We start from the raw sequence: 20,178 nt of genomic DNA, 5'->3' as shown, positions 1-20,178 counted from the left end.
ACAGACCAATTATTGTAGTAGAGGAAGAAGTCCTAATTTGCTATTCCTCTGAACACGGGTACTTTCTAAGCCAGTAGAATTTTTTAAGTGTTGCTTTGTTATTTCTCTTTCCCACTAGAAAATAAATTCCATAAGATAAGAAATTTGTCTATTTTATTCAGCAATCTGTTTTCAGAGCCTAAACAGAGTCTGACACATGCTGAATGATGAGTAAAAATGCATTGAAATTTTGAGTTCAAACTCAAAGTTTGCTGAAAAAAGTGAGTGAAAGAATGAAACAAAACTCTATTATTTATTATCATCACTATCATAAATTTACCTTATAAGCAAAAAAGATCCTTGAGAGTTGCAGGTAGAGTTTTTGGACAAATAGAAAAATGTAAAGCTGAAGATTATAAAAAGACATGGGTGAAGAAGTTCAAGAAAAGTTAAAACAAGTAATGAATGGCAAATTGTAGCGATGTTATCAACCTCCGGATAGGCTCCTAATCTGTGTAAACTGGCGGCATCCTCAGATGCATTGGTACCACAATCCCACAGAATCCAAAGAATCATGATCTTTCATTGAGAAATGGATCCTAGTAGAGTCCAAAATTCTGGTGGGTAGAGCATTGCTCTTAGACTGAGGAGAGACCAGAACCCATTTGAGGAATTATTTTCTCTCTCCTTTGTCCTCGCCTTCCACCCCTTCAGTTTCCATGTCAGTCAATCATAGTTTCTGAGGGCCCAGGGTCCTGAGGATGACTCGCCTCAGTGCAGACTTCACTTCACTGTTCCTTAGGCTGTAGATGATGGGGTTCAACAGGGGAGTCACTACTGTGTAGGAGAGCGACAACAGCTTCTTGCTCTCAGGAGAGGTGCTGGACCGGGGTCGGAAGTATGTGAGGATGGCAGTGCTGTAGAAGAGGGACACAACCAGAAGGTGGGAGGAACAGGTGGAGAAGGCCTTGCGTTTCCCCTCAGCTGAGGGCATCCTGAAGATAGTGGAAAGAATGCGGACATAGGATCCCAGGATCAGCAAGAAAGGAAAGAGGATGAATAAGACAGTGGCCGTCAGAGCCTCCAGTTCAAACAGAGAGGTATCAGCACAGACCAGTGCAATGACAGGGGGGCTGTCACAAAAGAAGTGGTTCACTCTGTTGGGGCCACAAAAAGGGAAGCTGAAAATCCATGTGGTTTGCACGGTGGCCACTGGAAACCCTGAGAACCAAGAGGCAGCTGCTAGCTGGGCACAGGCCTTGCGGCTCATAATGATTGGGTAGCGCAAAGGGTCACAGATGGCCACATAGCGGTCATATGCCATTGTGGCCAGGAGGCAACACTCAGCAGCCCCAAAGAAGAAAAAGAAATACATCTGAGAGGCACAGCCAAGGAAAGATATGGTTGTGTCTTGGATGATCAGAGTCCCCAGCATCTTGGGCACAATGACCAAGTTGAAGCCTATCTCCAGGAAGGACAAGTTCCTGAGGAAGAAGTACATAGGATTTTGTAGAGCAGAGTCAGCTGTAGTGACCAGGATGATGAGAATATTGCCCATTAGAGTAACCAGGTAAACAGTCAAAAAAAGGAGAAATAGGAGAGCTTGTAGCTCAGAGGATAAGGTTGAAAAACTCACAAGGACAAACTCACTGACAATTGTCCAGTTTCCCCACATCATTCTTCTGTCCAGGATTTCATTGACATTCATGCTCCAGGAAGGTAGAAGTCTCCATATGTTATTTAGACTTCTATTATACCCTTAGAAAACCTCCCATGGCCCCATTCTCTACCTTTCTTGTTATAGTTGTTGCAAATCAAAAGGTGTACTTTCCAAAATGTAAAAAAATAAGCCTGTCTATGGGATTCATAATTTTTGGAAGAATACTAACCTTTTTTTCAGATTGAACTGAGGCACACCATATACCTATATATCTCCTGACTTTGCTCTATAGAGATCAAAATCACAGCTTCATGTTGGGGCTCCTACCTTATCTTTCTTCAACATTCAGTGGTACTAAAAAAGCAGTCAGGCCAAGCATTTCTCCTCAATGCACAATGAAACTCCTTTAATGCACAATGAAAGCTGATGAGGTGAGCCAGGGTATGTTTTCTGCAAAATGAAAGGGTAGGAAAGAGAAAATCAAGGAAAGTTACCAATGATCCTGAGGAAGAGAACTGAATGCATCCTAATCTCAAGCAGCCAACCCTCAGGATGATTTCAGTATATTGGAGGAATACTCAATATATTCTACATTCAATGTAAATATATTCATTTCTAAACTCAGAATATTGCAATTTATACAAGGAGACATGAAATATAGAGACTGTGGTTTATTTTGATCCCTGGGATAAATATTCTCTGTATAGCTATATGTGATCAGAAAAGGGAACACAAACTCAAGACAGGGTCAGACCATAGAAAGAATCTAGATGTATCGCACATAAACCCTTTCATCAGTTTCTGTTGGTTGACTTGCATCTTGATTTTCAAGAAATATCACTTCAAGTTTTACATGTTAATTACTAAAGACCAACTCAAATATGCAGACTAATAATATCGAATCCTGTAAGAAATAAGTAGAATGTTTCATCATGGCATCAAGAACTAAACTTCAAAACTGAGGCCTGAAATTATGATAAATATAAACTTAAATGAAGGAATAAATCTAAAGCACTTGCATGTAACTGGTACATAACACATGCTAACCATTGTAGTCATTATGAGATAATGCTAGATTTGTCTTCCCAAATCTACTTCTTATCTCCTTATCTACTGCCCAAACTCACTGAAGTCCCTACTTTTTAATCCTTAAGAGAAAAGAATAGTCTATTCAATGAATACTGATTATCTTCTCTGTGCCAGACACTGTTTTAGATACTAAAGATAATACATCAGTAAACATAACAAAAAAAAATCTCTGCCCTCATATAACTCACTTTCTAGTAGAAAAGACAGACTGTAAACAAATCATGTAAATAGGATGTATAGTATGTTAGGTGGCTGTAAGAACAATGGAGAAGAATAAAACAGTGGAGAAGGACATAGGCATTTGGGGTGTGGGGAGTGTCAGAGAAGGCTTCCCTGAACAGATAATGTTTGAGTAAAGTACTGAGCAGGTGCAAGACATGGTCAGGGTGGTGAAGGAAGAAGGGAAGTAAACAGCCAAAACAGCAAGAGGGGAATCTGGGTGGTTCAATCACTTAAGTGTCCCACTCTTGTTTTCAACTGAGGTCATTCAGCTCACGTCATGATTTCACGGTTCATGAGTTCAAGCCTCATGTCAGGCTCTATGCTCACAGCCTGGATCCTCCTTGGGATTTTCTGTCTCCACCTCTCTCTGCCCTTCTCCTTATTCGCTCTCTCTCAAAAATAAACATTCAGAAAAAAATAACAGTGAGAAAGTGCTATTTAAAATTTTTTGCTGATTCATATTCATGTTTTTTTTAAGTTCATTTATTTTGAGAGACAGAGAAAAAGAGAGAGAGATAGAAAGAGTGAGAGTGAGAGTGAGAGTGAGAGCAAGAGTAAGGGAGGGGCATAGAGAGGGAGAGAGAGAATCCTAAGCAGGTTTTGTGCTGTCAGCATGGAGCCTGATGTGGGTGTTGTCAGTGTGGAGCCCCATGTGGGTCTCGATCCTATAGTTAGTGAGATCATGACCTGAGCCAAAACCAAGAGTCAGACACTTAACCAAATGAGCCACCCAGGTCCCCACATGTTTTCTTTGAAAATTTTGATACTTTGTCAATTTCCAAGTAAGAGTTAACACTTAATGAGCACCAGGTAAGTGCCAGACACTATTTTAAGTGGTTTCCATGCATTATGTTAAATCTTGCAACAAACTAAAGATATACGGGTTATTAGTAGGTCCACTTTACAGCTGAGGAGGCACAGAGAGGTTGAATAATTTTTCCAAGTTACACAGCCAGCAAATGTTGGCATCAGGATATGCCTCCTGGGCAGTTTGTCTCTGAGTCATGGCTTTACCCATTAGGTGACTCACCCACTCTGAGAATGGAAATGAGTCTACGCTAATAGGTGAGAGCAAACAGGAGTTTTTGGCATAAGATGGTAGTAATAGAGCAAAAAGCAAAACAAATTATAAAGAAGATCAGAAAGTTTCAAGGTATTAGCAACACCCACTTTCATGGACCTAATATTAGAATAATTGTTAACTTATATCTCCATCTCATATTTTAGATGGTATACTACTTGAAAGTAGAAACTGTGTAAAAAATTTAATTTTTTATCTCAATTCCTAGCAAGGTAGATGCCCATTAAATTGTTACTCAATAAATGAATGAAGAATGAACAAAATACAAAAAATAATCATGGAAATATCTGTATAGACAGAGTGTAGGCACAGTGATCCCCATTCAGAAGGAATTTAGATGCAAAGACTACACACATCAATGATACAGCCTCATATAATTTACACAGATTTAAAGAGTGATAAGGGTTATAAATTACACCCATCATCTTCCACTACCCCAAGCCTCTTCCTGTTATCTAACTAATTTCAGAAAATGACACCACCCAGGCTTCATGATGCAGGAGTTGGGACAAAAATCCTTTCATTTAACCCCCAAATTTATTATTTTTCCAAAACACTGATTCAATGTCACCTTCTACATCACTACTCTTATCTTCTCTGGCCTGGAATATTGCAGGAACTTGATTCTAGTTCATTCTCTACAAACCATCCTTGACTTGTGTGTGATCTGATAGCAACCCCAATTAAGTTACTCATCTGTTTAATGTCTTCCAGTCACTACCTATTATCCCTGGGAAAAAGTACAATACCTTTAACAAGGTCTTTTTCTCTGGTATCTGCTTATTTTTCCAGGTCCAAATCCCCTACACAGTTGATGCTCTGGTTACACAAAAATACTCTCTGTTCTGTGCATACCTCATATTCTCTTACCCTTTCTTGTACTTGTGCATGTTACTCTCTACTTTTGGAAACCTCTTCCTGCAATTATGTATAATTTCTTCTGGTCTTGCAAGTCTCAGCTGAAACATCATTTTGTTTGTGAAGTTTCCCTTCACTCCCTTGGCCTAATTAAGGGATTATTCTTTAAGTCTCTTATAACACTTTGTGTAAAACTCTACTAGAGCACTATACAATTGTGTATGTGTACATATATTTATATCATCTAATAGTTAATGCCAGGAGGGAAATCTATTCATCATTGTATCTTTTGCACCTGGCAGAGTGCTTAACTCCAAGTGCTTGATAAATAATGTAGTCTAAGGTTTAATCATTTTTATAGCAGTTTGATGATGTTATTGGGTCTCTAGTTGAGTCTACAGTTAAGACTTCTGAATGTGTGTGTGTGTGTGTGTTTTATAGGTTGTACATTTGGTTTTGTTTTCCAATATACATTTATTTAAAAATGTATTGCTATGTTCTGAGAAGATATTTTAAAAGCATTATTATAACAGCTTTACATCACTCACTGTGCCACAGATGTCCACTCCCCTGAAATATTTAATCAAAATGTTTCCTAGGACAGAGCCATGACTCTGGGGCACACCACTTAAGACATATCCTAAAATGAGTTGGCACCAATTTTTTAATCTCTGCTTTTTGGGCTATTCAGCAAAACTATTTTTTTTTTCTATAAGTAACTTCAAATAATTTCAGACATGAGTTGGGTATAAATAAACAGTTATATGTACTGTTACCTGGACTATATCTGTTTAATGTAGTAACAAAGATCTCATGAAAAAGTTCATCAAATGCCTTAGTGAAATTCAGATAAACCATATCAAATACTCATTCTTTAATCTAAGATCTAATGTCAGCTTCTTTGTGAAGCTTTTTCTGACAATCTCCTTCCCCAAATGGATAAATTACTATCTCTGTTGTGTTCCTCAGAGCATTTTAAAATACCCTTATTATGTCAATGGTGTTATATTATAATTATTTTTATATTTGTTCTCTCCAGCTAATTGTGTACTCCTTGACATAAACCAAATGATATGCATCATTGTATACACATTACAATGCCTGGTACCTACAAAGTAATGATCAACATTTATTGAATCACTAAGTAACATTTATCTTAATGGCATTAGTTAATAGGTTTAACATGCTGATATTTATCTTTAAAAGTTAACTACGTTTTTAGTCATGAAATTCTTAGTGAATCCATGATGGAGCAAAGTAATCACTATTATTTTTTAAGTGTTTGTAAAAATATTTTTCTTTTTTTCTTTTTTTAATTTTTTTTAACGTTTATTTATTTTTGAGACAGAGACAGAGCATGAATGGGGGAGGGGCAGAGAGAGAAGCAGACACAGAATCGGAAGCAGGCTCCAGGCTCTGAGCCATCAGCCCAGAGCCCGACCCGGGGCTCGAACTCACGGACCGTGAGGTCGTGACCTGGGCCGAAGTCGGACGCTTAACCGACTGAGCCACCCAGGCGCCCCTGTAAAAATATTTTAAACAATGTTTTAAATTATTGTTTGGTAAGAGATGTGGAAATAAATGTACAATTATAAAACACTACACAAATTTGCATTCTCGCCATCACCACCACCACCATCATTGTTATTATCGATATTATTATAGTCTTTATAGTTTCAAAAAGACTAAACCAAATCTTTTGGTAAAGCAGTTAGATAGAAAAGAATCCAATAAAGTGTAGCTTTGATAGTTGAAACTGGAGAAAAACGGCAACATAACATAGTTTGAGAATTTCCTAAGGATACAACCAGATGATGCTACTTAAACACTGGCCAATGTGTAACAAAAGGCAAGGACGGAAAATGGTCTCAGGTCAGAAGTTCAGATGTTATCAAAGAAAATCTCAGTTAACTGGGGCGCCTGGGTGGCTCAGATGGTTATCTGACTTCCTGGGTCATGATCTCACAGTTAGTGAATTCGAGCTCCAAGGCAGGCTCTGTGCTGACAACTCAGAAACTGGAGCCCCCTTCCGAGTCTGTGTCTCCCTCTCTCTCTGGCCCTCCCCTGCTCCTGCTCTATCTCTGTCTCTCCAAAATAAATAAACATTAAAAAAAAACTTAAAAAAAAGAAAATCTCAGTTAAGGAAGCTGAGAGAAATGCATATTCATAGCACTAGTTTTTATGACTTTTAAAGCAGAGATGACCTTCCCTTTTCTTTCAAACCACAGCCTACAGAGAATCTCAACACTTAAGTCCAATGAGGATGAGTAAGGGCAGAGGCAGGGGCTCAGAGCCCCACTTGCTTGACTTTCACTTTTCTCTTCTCCTGAAAGAGCCCCCTAATGCTGCTTCTTAGGGCCCTAGGGGTGCACAAAACAATATGAAAATGTGATTCAAAACCTTGCATCTGCCTCCCTCCCACAGTTGTAACTCCATATTTTCCTTCATTTGTTTTGATCCTTCTCTAACCATCCCTTTACATTGCCTTCTTTTGATGTAGCCTTTCCTCTCTTTCTCTTCCATCTCTTTCACCTTTCTCTTCATTTTTTAAATTTCTGTTTTCCCCTACTAAGCAGGGGAGAGATGGTGGAAGGGAGTTTGCTGGGATGATATTCTAAAGAACGGATCTTCCTGTAGCTCCATTAATGCAGTTGAGGTTGTCAGGATGTTATTGATGAGGTATAATTCAGCTACTGTTTTACTAATGGTCTTGCAAGCACAGATCCTTGGATAAATGTAGTTGTGTTTGCAGCCATCAGAAGGGGAAAGAACTCTAGGGAAGGGGAAAGTATGCAGAAACCTAGCTGAAGTGGACTGGCCAGCTACACCTCTATCCAGAGTGTCTCCTTTCTGTGGTAACGTATTGAAGATTCCATGCACTGTTTCAACAAGAAAGAACAAGATAGCATACTTAAGAAAACTTGTGAAAATCCCACCTAAATGATAGTTTGAGGCCACATAGTTACAATAGCAAAGACTTTAGAGTAAGAAATTCAGAGTTAAAGTTCTAGTTATTATTTTTATCTGTGAGTCACAGAGCTACTGACATGACATTTTCTGAGTTAGGGTTTTCTCAACTGTAAAGTGACTATTATTACAGATGCCCTATCCATCTGAAGGGTGGCTATGGGTGTGAAATGAGATAATATATACTCAAGTGCTTTGAACATTCTAAAGCCTAATAATCATTGTTTTCCATACTTTCCCAGATTACCTAATTTGTCAAAAACTTCTGGTTATTTACTTGAGACCTCTGATCTCCTTTCTTGTTTCCTAGAAATGTGTCAAAGGAGACACATTTTCTTTGTAATAAGCCATCATCCTCTTCACAAAAGAGTTCAAGTCTGTGCTCTGTCCACTTTGCTCTTTACTTACCTCCTGCGAATGAAATTTGCATCACATTCCAGAGAACCCCCGGTCTGTGTCAGCTACCCTAGGCTTAGACTAGACTATGTTTGAACAAGTGACTCCAGGGGAGTCCTAAAATATAGCTATATCTGTGCAAGTCACTTCAGAAAAGCCCTGGGCTGTGTCTGTGTCAATCATCCCAAAGGTACTCTGGGTGTGTCTCAGTCCTCATTGCTGGTGAACTCTGGGGTTCCGCCTTGTCACATTCTCAAAGAAGCTTTGTCCAGGGGTGTGCCAGACACCCCAGGTAAATCCTGTCAGTCCCTATAAAGAAGTTCTGAGTTGTGCAGCATTAGTCACTTCAGAGAAGCTCTGGGCTGGGCCTGTGTCAATCACTCTAGAGGATTCCAGGCTGGGTCTCAGGACTATTTTAGTCCCTGGTGTTTACTGGAAGGGAGTGATTCCCCCAATGCTTCCTCGTCCTCAGGTAAAGTCATAGGTTCAGTTTCTGACAGGTGTGAGTTTTGAGGAATTCCCAGACATGCAAAAATTCATGAAGATTCTGCAATCCTATAATTGGAGGAAGTGCTTTGCTGCAGCTCCAACTTTTCCTGCACTCATGAGGCTACAAGAGCAAGGGAAAAAACAGTGGTCTGTCTATTCTCCAAGGTTTGCACCAGAGAGAGAGATCAGAAGAGCATGCCAGTATTCCTTTTTCCCTCAGCTTTATTGAGATAAAATTGACATATAATGTTGTGTAAGTTTAAGATATATAATGTGATGATTTGATACATGGATATATATATTGAAATGATTACCACAATAGAGTTAGTTAACATGTCCATTACTTCACATAATTATCTTTTTGTTTATGTGTGTGGTGAAAATATTTAAGATATACTCTCTTAGCAAGTTTCAAGTACAGAATACAGTATTGTTAATGATAGTCACTATGTTGTATGTTTTGATCCCCAGAACTTATTCATCTTAAGTTTGTACCCTTTGACCAATGTCACCATACCCCCGTCTCTGATAACCACTATTCTACTTTCCTTCTCTCTGAGTTTGGTTTTTTTAGATTCCACATATAGATGAGATCATACAGTATTTGTCTTTCTCTGTCTGACTTATTTTACTTAGCATAATGCCCTTGAGTCTCATCCATGTTGTTGAAATAGCCAGATTTCCTTCTTGGTTATGGCTGATTAATATCCCCTTGTATATATGTATACATATGCCAGATTTTCCTTATCCAGTCATCTGTAAATGGACACTTAGATTTTTCCCATGTCTTGGCTATGGTGAACAATGCTACAATGAACATGGTAATGCGGGTATCTCTTTGAGACAGTGATTTTATTTCTATCATTCCAGTATTCTTTTACATCTTCCTTCACTTTTGATTCTCATTGGGCTAATTCTTTGGGAGTGTTTCCGATCTGGATTCGGAAGTTTTCATGCATGGAGAGGATAACTCATTAATCACTGTCTAAGCCAAGTGGAGAAGCAGTTGGCAGGGGATACTGTTGGCTGGGGAGGCTAGTAACTCCTGGATAAGATGAAAACAAGAAAGTCTGAATAACAGTCTGAAAGTCCTAACACTTCTTGAATAAGAATTGAAGTTGAGGGAGTAAGATGATGTCCATGCTTTGTGACAAAATTTCCCCAAGGTGATTAGGGCTTCATCCGAAGACTCTAATGCATATCTGAACATTTTTTATAGTGTTTCTGAAACAGACATTTGACCACATGTTTCTTACTAAAGGCAGTAACCATACCTAACTTCTTCATTATTGTTTGCTTAATATTTAGCGAAGTGCCTGCAAATATGTGCTTGCATTTTTCTACAGGCCATATTTAAAATAATGACCTTCTGCATCATACTTCACCTATATGACCTGAGATTTCCATTTTAATTAATTAGGATGGCACATTCATCTTGCAGTTTGTTGCAGGGAAGTATACCACATTTCCAACAAAAGTTGGAATAAATAATAAAGGTGACTCACTGGATAAAAAAGAATAGCTATTTATTCTTCCCCTTCAGTGGTCCCTGGGAGTTTTAATTCTCCCTATTTCCTACTCTACAGTCTGCCAGTAGCCAGTGGATGACTGAAATGGGAGTACAAAAGCCTACTTCTTTGGCATGAAGCAGAACAAACTAAGCTTTATTTATTCCCTGGAGTTCCCTGCTGGAACTGCTGAGTCTGGAATTGCACCCAAAATTATATTTTTGCTCAGCTTCTTCTCCATTCCTACTCTTACTACATTTAATGGTTTCTCCTTAATAATTCACTTGCACTTGAGTCCTTGGCTCCATATCTGGTTCTGGGATAACCCAATGAAATCAACTGATCCTGAGGCAAGATCAATTACTGTAAGTTTGGAGAAGATGTTTCTAAAAGGTGAGAAGAGATTCATAGCAGGGATATGAAGGAAAAGGTTTAACCTTTCTGGGAATAAAACCTCTTTCATGCCTCTTTAATGGATCTTCTCCAGACTTTCAGAATATCTATACTTTATTGCAGGAACTTGAGCACTGTATTTCTTCACATGCAATCCACCATCAAATCCTATCAATTCTTCCTCCAAAAATTATTTAGAATTAATTTGTATTGATACTACTCTATTCCAAGTCACCACCACTTCTCAACTGGATTACCCATTCGTTTGTTCATCTACATACACTATTGAAAAACTATAGAATAATTTCATTGTAATGTAAAGTTTGCATTGGGCAAAGCAAACCAAAATATAACCTTCAACACTGAATGTCACAAGGCCTTGCCATCAGGAGCTCTCTTACCTGTTTTAAAGAAAATTTTAGAAGTATGACTATAATTGAAGCTCCATTCACAAAGAGAAGCATCTCTTGTTTTGTGCAGCTTCTGACTTCCGGAAAGTGGCACTGATTCCCATGACCATATAAGAAGCTATCCTACTGGTTCAGAGCATCATATCAACTGCATTATCTCAGTACCAAATACTCTTTTACTAAATAAACCATCATTAACATTTTCATTCTATTGTTATAATGCTTGTTAAATATCTACTGTGGCAACCTTCAACATCACTGAACTGCATATCTGAGCAGTCTATGTTGTCTCTCCAGGTACCAGCTGTTGTTTCTGTTAATGCTCTGGCTTCAAACTTGCATATATTTTGAGTGGTATTCCCTAAACCTATTTTTCCATAGTATTTTAAAAGCAGAGTTTTCCAGAACATATGGCTTTCAGGAATTCTCATGTCATGTTAAAACAAAAATAATTGTGCAGCTTTAATTTTTAAAGACTTACAGGTACACTGGGAAAAGACAAACATGTAAAAATCAGTACAGCATAGTATATGCAAAACTTATCTGTTGATAAAATTGGAATAGATGCATATAGCAGAGAATAATTTATGCTGCTTGAGGGATCACACTAGGGCCTTGAAAGATGAGATGGATCCGGCTAACGTACAGATGGAAAGAACTTTTCAAACAGAGAAAATGGAGTACCGGACATCACCAGCTGCTAATCATCTAAACTACTAACACAGAAGTATGAATGAAATTCACTATATTCTCTAATTTACTCAATCATTTCTTCCATAATCTTCAAAATTTATTTCCTTCAAATTAAAATTTTAGTTATTTTTTACCTATTATGTAAGCAAAATTTCAAACGTTTGATGACAAATGTTATTGATGGGACAATAGGGAAAGAAGAACCCTTGTAAATTTCTGGTGAGAAGGTAAAATGGTATAATCAATTTGGAGGGAAATTTGCCAATATATAACAGCATGGTACATGTATTCACCCTTTGCCCAATTTCTAGATTTCCATCTGTCAGATACACTGGCAAAAATATGAAAATGCTTGTGTATAAAGCTATTTTTTACAGCATGATTTATAATTGTAAAAGACTCATTAAATAAACTATGGTATATCTAAAAAATAGAGTACTATGAAATCATAAGAAGAATGAGAAATATTTTTGTGGTTAAGGAAGAGCTATGTTGCAGCTAGCTAGATCCATTTTAAACTTTGATGAAAACAGTATCACAATAGAAATTTATACTACTACTTCAACAAAGCTTAAGAACCTGAGTATGGGATAGAAAGCCTGTGAAAGCTCAGCTCATTCTTCCTGGGAAAACAGTAAGGACTAAAATGATTGTGGGGTTATAAAGGTGTAAGTATGGGCATTATCAATCCATGTTTCTATATTTATATCACATACCAGTGAGATTAGAAGAACTAACATGCTTCAAGGGCATGCAAACTGAAATAAGACAGTGATGACAGTTATGCATTGGTAAGGATTACCGGGTTTTCTGATGAATGGAGTCAGATCTGCCCGATGGAAAAGAAAGTGACATGATGATTTTTCACTGGTCTTGTCCTCTGTTATTATGTATCCCCACAATAGGATTATAAGCAGTTTCATGCTGTTCATAATGTGGACATAGTAATGTGAATATCTGGAATTATATGGCACAGAATTATTGAAATACCAATAAGAAAAAATAACGTAAGCCTACAATGAACAGAGGAGTTTTCCAGGAGGTAGAAACAGGGCCAACCTACTTCTCTGCTCTTTTCCCTCTTCTGAGCTTCCTAATAGTCATTTCAGCAGCTGGGTTTCATCCCAACAGAGATGGCAAGGGAGGCAGAGGAATCCTAAATATGAAACTGATTGCTCCACATTGAGTACACTTTACTCTCATTTCTTAATGTTTATGGGATGCAAATTCTAAGGCCTAAAGCCTTGTGGAAAGTCCGGCCAAGGGCATTCTTCACTTCATTATTTCTTAGGCTATAGATGATGGGGTTCAACATGGGAGTCACAACAGTGTAGGACAATGACAGCAGCTTTTTGCTCTCAGGCGAATTATTGGATTTAGGCCGGAAGTAGGTGAGGCTTGAAGATACATAGAATAGGGAGACAACAAGGAGGTGGGAGGAGCAGGTAGAGAAGGCTTTATGCTTCCCTTTAGCTGATGGAATCTTAAGGATGGCAACAGCAATGCGAAAGTAGGAACACAGGATCAGCAAGCAGGGTATCATGACGACCAGCACAGTTCCAACAATCGCATAGATCTCAAACATTGCTGTGTCTGCACACACCAGTCTCAGCACAGGTGGGCTGTCACAGAAGAAGTGGTTCACCTTGTTGGTGCCACAGAATGGAAAGCTGAAGAGCCAAGTGGTCTGCACAGTAGCTACGGGAAAGCCTGGAAACCAGGATGCAACAGCCAATTTGGCACGTGTCCTCTGGTTAATGATGACTGGGTAGTGCAAGGGATTGCAGATGGCTACATAGCGGTCATATGCCATGGTGGCCAGGAGGATGCATTCAGCAACTCCAAAGAAGAAGAAGAAATACATCTGCATGGCACAGCCAAGGAAGGAGATGGTTGTGTCGCGGGCAAGCAGGGTCCCCAGCATCTTGGGCACGATGACTAGGTTGAAGCCAATCTCCAAGAGGGACAAGTTCCTGAGAAAGAAGTACATGGGGCTGTGCAGCATGGGGTCAGCCAAGGTAACAAGAATGATGAGGCTGTTTCCCAATAGCGTGACCAGGTAGATGATAAGAAATGTCAGGAAGAGTAGTGACTGTATTTCAGTAGGTAGGGAAGAGAAGCTCATGAGGATAAACTCCCCAACTCTTGTCCAGTTTCCTTCAGCCATCAATACAGAAATGAATCTCCAGCTTCAGTCATGAAGAGAGATTCTTGTTTGGAAGAATCAGAATCTTGGTTTGTTTATCAGACTCCTTTTTAGTGTCAGGAAAAGAGGCTGGGTCGGGATCTCAGTTGGAAAAGGAAGGGCCTTGAGCTGTCTAAGAATAAGACACAAGGAAAAATGGCCAGAGCCTAAGTTCTGAGATGGGCCTGGGCCAGCTTCTGGAAGTGTTGATATTTCCTTATTTGTACATTAACATGTACAGAATGGTCATACCAAATCAGAACCATAAGTCCCTGAAGGAGCCATCAAGGGGCACATTTTGGAAGAAATTATATTCCTGAAAACACCTCAACTTTTGAGATACAAGCCCAAAGTTCATGATTTCATTAAAAACACATACATGTGAATTTATAAAAACTTTAGAAATATATTTAAAATGCAGAATTTATATATTCAATGCAGAATACTGCATCTAATAAGTTTTCTACTCTTCATGAATCTTTCTTGCTAGCTGTAATTTGGGAGGTGAGTGAGGAGCATGTATTGAGGACAATTAACACATGCCTGTGTTTTGTCCTTTTATATATGCATTTTATAGGGGAGGCAACTTATCCCAGAGAAGTTAAGGAATAGCAGTGAAAGTGGTAGGTCTCGAATCCAAACCACATCTGTTGAATTCTAGAGTTCTCAGACTTCCACTGGACTGTGATTCAGTGGACTATTCTACCTTGATCTGAGGACTAACTCATTAATGCTTAAGAAAATAAAATGGGAATTTCTGCAAAATCACATTTTGTATGATTTCTTTCTAATTTTCAACTTATTATCATATTCCCTTCTTTTCTCATTATTTTGGTAATCTAGAACATTGAATTCTAATGGAGGAATTATGAGATGAAGTTGGAAAATAAGTAATAAAGGAATTGGATGTGGTTAGGAAACTATTATACAAAAAATACAAGCTTAAAAACAGAAATAAAAACATTATTAAGAGCACTAGAAACCAGAATTGAAACAAAGTAAAAGAGAAACAAGCTTGTGGTCCTTGTTTTGGATATGTTACATCAATAGACTTTTATTGTATGCTAAGGAATTTGCACCTTATTCTATAGATAAAGAGAGCCGCCTGAATATATGAAGCATGGGAGTGACATTGTTATATATGCCACATAGAACACATAGAAACATCACTCTGACATTGAAAGTGAATGGTATAAGGTGAATTAGGGGAGGGATGAAATCTGTACACCTGGGATCAAGAAAATCAGGTGGTATACTCATCCTCCGATTTCATATACAATCCATTTTTAAGCAATAGACAAACTACTGAAGCTCAATATTAGTCAGGTAATGGTGAGTAATTTGAATTTGAAGGTTGTATTTAAAACTCCAAAACATCCATGAAGGAAGAGAAAGTCATTCTTGGCAAAGAATAACGATCAGACTGATCTAAGATTTCTCTGAAGCACTAAAAATTAAATGAAGCAATGTCTACAGTTTTGAGATCAACTTCAGAAAAACCAAATACAAGTTTCAAAAATTAATAATAATAAAAGGATCATTGATGCCACAAACAAAGAATCTTAATTAGAGACTCCTACTGTCATTCAGTACAACCCAGCCCTGTGCTTTTCAGAATAAGTAGAGAAAGTCATGAGAGGTATGAAGACACAATTCAAATTAGTGGAATAAATCCGAGACATGAGAACAGTTGTTCCCTTTCTCAAGAAAGAGTCTGAACGAAGCTAAAGACACGTTGATTATTTTCAATATGTACTCTCAACAAAGCCCCATAAGATATTGAATATTGAATAAGCAGTCATAAAAATAACAGCCTTAGGTCAGAAAAGACCATGGTGGTTGGGGCAGGGTGGGGATGAGAATGGCAAACCATGATTATCAAATTAAAAGGTTGTGGAGTGTAGTGCTAGAAACTTAAGAAAACTGAAGTGATGAATTAGAATATAAGTTTCAGAAATCATGCCCACATCACTGAGAAAAATTTTGAAAATATGAAAATAATGAGAGTAACAATAAAGTAAAATACAGGAAATAAAATCAACTTGCTAGGCATTTCAGAATGACATGACAAAAAGGAAAGAGAGACAATACTCAGAGAAGTACCAGGGGAAGGATAAATATCTCTGAGCTAAAGGAAGGCATGACTTTGAACTGAAAGAACGCCTAAGCACAAAACAAAATAAATTTTAAAAGATTTACACAAACATTTCTTTATATTAGTGAAAGTTTTTTTTAATTTGAAGATAGGGGAAAATTCTGTTAAGTAACTGACTAGAAAATGATAAAAATAAAGCAAGATGAATTTTAAAGACCCCTATAAATCACAACCAAACAAAAACATTAGCACAACTGCAAAGGAAAAAAATAAATCAGAGAACTCTTTCTAGGAAGAGAGGGGAGACATATTTTTCCTTATTCTTTCCACTAAGTGTCACTAAAACCCCTAGACGTTATATGTGAAAGAAACAAAAGAAGATTCTGAAAGATGGAGAGAAGTTGGACCAGCTAGATATCTCAGAACCCAAGGAAGGTCATGGTAGTTAAGTTCCCCAGGGTTTCATTTTTCCTCTATAACCCAAACTACTTTCTCAATACAATCTGAATATCTATGTAAAAATAATAGACAACACTACACTTACAAGTAAAAAATTAGAGCAGAGATTCTTAAATTTGGAGGATGATGCAACCTTTTGAGATTCTGACAAAAACTATGGAATCTCTGTCCTTCAAAAAAAATATAATATTGAATGTATTTTGGAGGAAGCCTCAGATCTCCCGAAGTCCTTCTGAAGATTCCCAGCTTGGTTTCACAATTAGTTTTGGAATTTGGGCCAATGTAATAAGACTAGGAAAATAAATAAGAAATAAATATTGGAAAGAAAAAGATAACATTATTATAGAGGAAGATGAAAAACTATCAATTTTAAAAATTCAATTGGTTGACTAGTCATAGTACTAATATATCAAATAAGTGGTTTTCCAGTTTTCATGAAAACAAATGCTAACTAAAAAAAAGTTTCAGTGTATCATTAAAATTCAAAGTACATTAGAATAAGCATTTTAAAAATAGACATGCTCTTATGGAATGTAATGAACTGATATAATTGGAAAAATGTCTTGGACAAATTGAATGCCATATTGTCTTTATGAAGAAACAAGTAGTATTATAAAGATGTCAATCACCAACAAATTAATAGTAAATTTAATGTGGTTCCAAAAACATTAAGTAGAGCAAGAATATATATACCATTAGATATTAAAACACATGTTAATACTATCTCACAATGTTTTGTTGTATTCTCTCATAATTTTAAAATACTTTAATATGTTTACTTGTGCATGCTTCGAAGAATTGTACGTTAGGCAAATAATTGAAACAAAATGAATCCTAGGAGCAGTGCATATATAAAAGGAATTCAGTGAACAGCTCTGGGGCAACTTGAGGGGAAAATAAATGTTACATTCTCCCCTTAAACAATACAACAAAATACATCCAGTATGGATGATTTAAATGTAAATACAAAGTCATAGTTGAATTTGAAAAAAAATGTATGTTAATATTTACTTTAGCTTTCTGAAGGTCTTTCTCAGCATAAACTCTAAAACAGAATCTAAAAAAGGTAAGATCCACTGATTTGAAAATATAAAATTAAATGTTTGAACATTAAAAGCCTAACTGAGAAATTAAAGACAAATACCAAATGAAGACAATATCTAGAAGATAAATTTCAAGAGATTGTTGCAGATTATCTAAGAGAAAATTAAGTAAAGTTATAATCATTCAATTCACATCACCAGAAATCAAATGCCAAAAAACCCATAAAGAAGGTTCAAAGTCATCAGAAATCAAATGCAATTTAAAAAGAAGAGATTATTTTTCTTAAATATTTAAAATATTATATATTTATTTTGGGTAAAAGTGAAAGAATATAAACATTTGAACACTGTAGGTCCAGATGATAAGCGGATTTCACTGTATGTTTATAGTCTCTTTGAACTGGCAATTCCATGTCTACAATTTTAGATTAAGATTATGTGCAAATTTTATCTGTCAGAATGCTCCTCTCAGTTTTATTTACAATAGAGAACTTAAAACAAAGAAACAGTAAAGAGTATTCTAGATATATAAAAATAGATCAGTGAAATAAATTGTATTACATCTATACTACAGAATGCTATGAAGTAATTTAAAAGTATGTTATAAGAATATCAAATGGCATGTGAAAATATTCAATATGTTTTGCTAAGTTGATAAATTAGGCTACAAAATAGCATACTCAATGTAAGACATTTATTTCAAAATGTATATATATATACACACACACATACATAATACAAATATACATGCATATATATCCATATAGAAACCTTCAGTTCTATTCCTTTGTTAATATGTTAGTGGTGCAATTACAAGCACTTTAAATTTCTTCTTTGTATTTTATATTTTTTATCCTATCTACAGTGAAATATATTGGTTTTTATTTAAGAACATTTGAATATAATAAATAATAAAATACATATAACACAAAACAACCCATAAAAAAGGGAAAGATGAAAAATGGGAAAATATTTGCAATAACAGCAACAAATAATAAAAAGCATTTGTCTAATTGATAAATAATTAGCCATATAAGTAAATTTTTAAAAGACATGATCTCCCCAAAAGAGAAATAGAAGACACAAAAATTTATTTCACCAAAAAGTGCCAATGGCCAGTAAGCATATAAAAATTGCTCTATTTTGCTAGTAAAATTGAAAATTAACATATAAATTCAATTTCTTCATCATCTTTGAAATATTTAAAAACATGATATTCAGTGCTAGTCAGGGGTGGTGTAGTAAACCATATCTTATTTTGTTTAGGGCTTTATAATTAGTATAATCTCTCTAAAAATCAATTTGGCATACTTGTGTGAGGATCCTTTACTGCTCATACACTTTGATGCAAGAACTCCTCTGGTAGAAGAGATGGAGGCAACGATTTTACATGTAAGTTTGTGCAGGGCCAACCATCATGAAAAAATAAGATGCTAACACTGCACACATATGATAAATTTCTAATTTTGGAAATATATTCTTGTAGAAAGGCTGAAAGGGTACATGCAAAATTTTTTTTTTTTAAATTTTTTTAATGTTTATTTATTTTTGAGACAGAGAGAGACAGAGCATGAACAGGGGAGGATCAGAGAGAGGGAGACACAGAACTTGAAATAGGCTCCAGGCTCTGAGCTGTCAGCACAGAGCCCGACGCGGGGCTGGAACTCACGGACCACGAGATCACGACCTGAGCCGAAGTCGGACGCTTAACCGACTGAGCCACCCAGGTGCCCCAGGGTACATGCAAAATTAAAAACTGGTCTACTTCAACTGGTAAAAGTGGGGATTTATTTTATTTTTATTTTCCTGGATTTCTAAATCTTCTACAGTGAGCTAGCTACATTTGCTATATAATAGCAATAAAAATATTACAAGTGAAAGTGTTGATAATCATACTCATGATGAAGCTGGAAATACCGACTGAATATATAAGAGATTTATGCTTTGTGCTTTATATTCATTCTCTCATTTTCTTCTTACAGCTATGATTTCAAAGCCATCATTATCGTTCCTATTTATTTATTTATTTATCTATTACTTATTGTCAATTTGGCTAACATACAGTGTGTAAAATGTGCTCTTGGTTTTGGGGGTAGATTCCTGTGGTTCACCGCTTACACACAACACCCAGTGCTCATCCCTACAAATGCCCTTTTCAATGCCCATCACCCATTGTCCCCTCTCCCCCACACCCCAGCCACCCTCAGTTTATTCTCTGTATTTAAGAGTCTCTTATAGTTTGCCTCGCTCCCTCTCTGTTTGTAACTATCTTTTCCCCTTCCCTTCCCCCCATGATCTTCTGTTAAATTTCTCAAGATCCACATATGAGTGAAAACATGATACTAGTCATCTTCTCTTTTTCCTATATCTTTAAAAATATTTCAATTGTTCAGATATTATAATTACCTCTTTGCATCTTGTCTGTAAACTCCTTCAAAAAATTAACTGCCTCGGTCATCATTACAGGAGGAAGCCCAGGGTTTAGCCAGATATGTGATTTGAGATGACTGGATGAGTGAAAATACGAATTTGACAAAGTTTATTCTCTCTGGAGTTTCCATTCATCATTGAAATTCCTACTTTTCTCAGTGACTGCCCTCCCTTTAGTCAGAACTCCACTTTCATTAGAAGCTCCATTTCAGGACAAAGTA

The 20,178-nt window shown here is 36.7% G+C and overlaps 2 protein-coding genes across 2 annotated transcripts; both read right to left on the bottom strand.

The window, feature by feature from the left end:
- Positions 1 to 679: 679 nt before the first annotated feature.
- Positions 680 to 1,657, bottom strand: LOC131488714 (olfactory receptor 10A4). The gene has a single exon (XM_058690575.1). The coding sequence runs from the start codon at positions 1,655 to 1,657 to the stop codon at positions 710 to 712; it is 948 nt and encodes a 315-aa protein (XP_058546558.1). The 3' UTR covers positions 680 to 709.
- An 11,301-nt stretch (positions 1,658 to 12,958) lies between these two features.
- Positions 12,959 to 13,921, bottom strand: LOC131488713 (olfactory receptor 10A5). The gene has a single exon (XM_058690574.1). The coding sequence runs from the start codon at positions 13,910 to 13,912 to the stop codon at positions 12,959 to 12,961; it is 954 nt and encodes a 317-aa protein (XP_058546557.1). The 5' UTR covers positions 13,913 to 13,921.
- Positions 13,922 to 20,178: the final 6,257 nt, after the last annotated feature.

This window comes from Neofelis nebulosa, chromosome 10 (genome assembly GCF_028018385.1).
Source record: "Neofelis nebulosa isolate mNeoNeb1 chromosome 10, mNeoNeb1.pri, whole genome shotgun sequence".
Taxonomy (NCBI): Eukaryota; Metazoa; Chordata; class Mammalia; order Carnivora; family Felidae; genus Neofelis; species Neofelis nebulosa.
The sequence above is the reverse complement of the archived record's forward strand: the minus strand, read 5'-3'. Positions and strand labels throughout refer to the sequence as shown.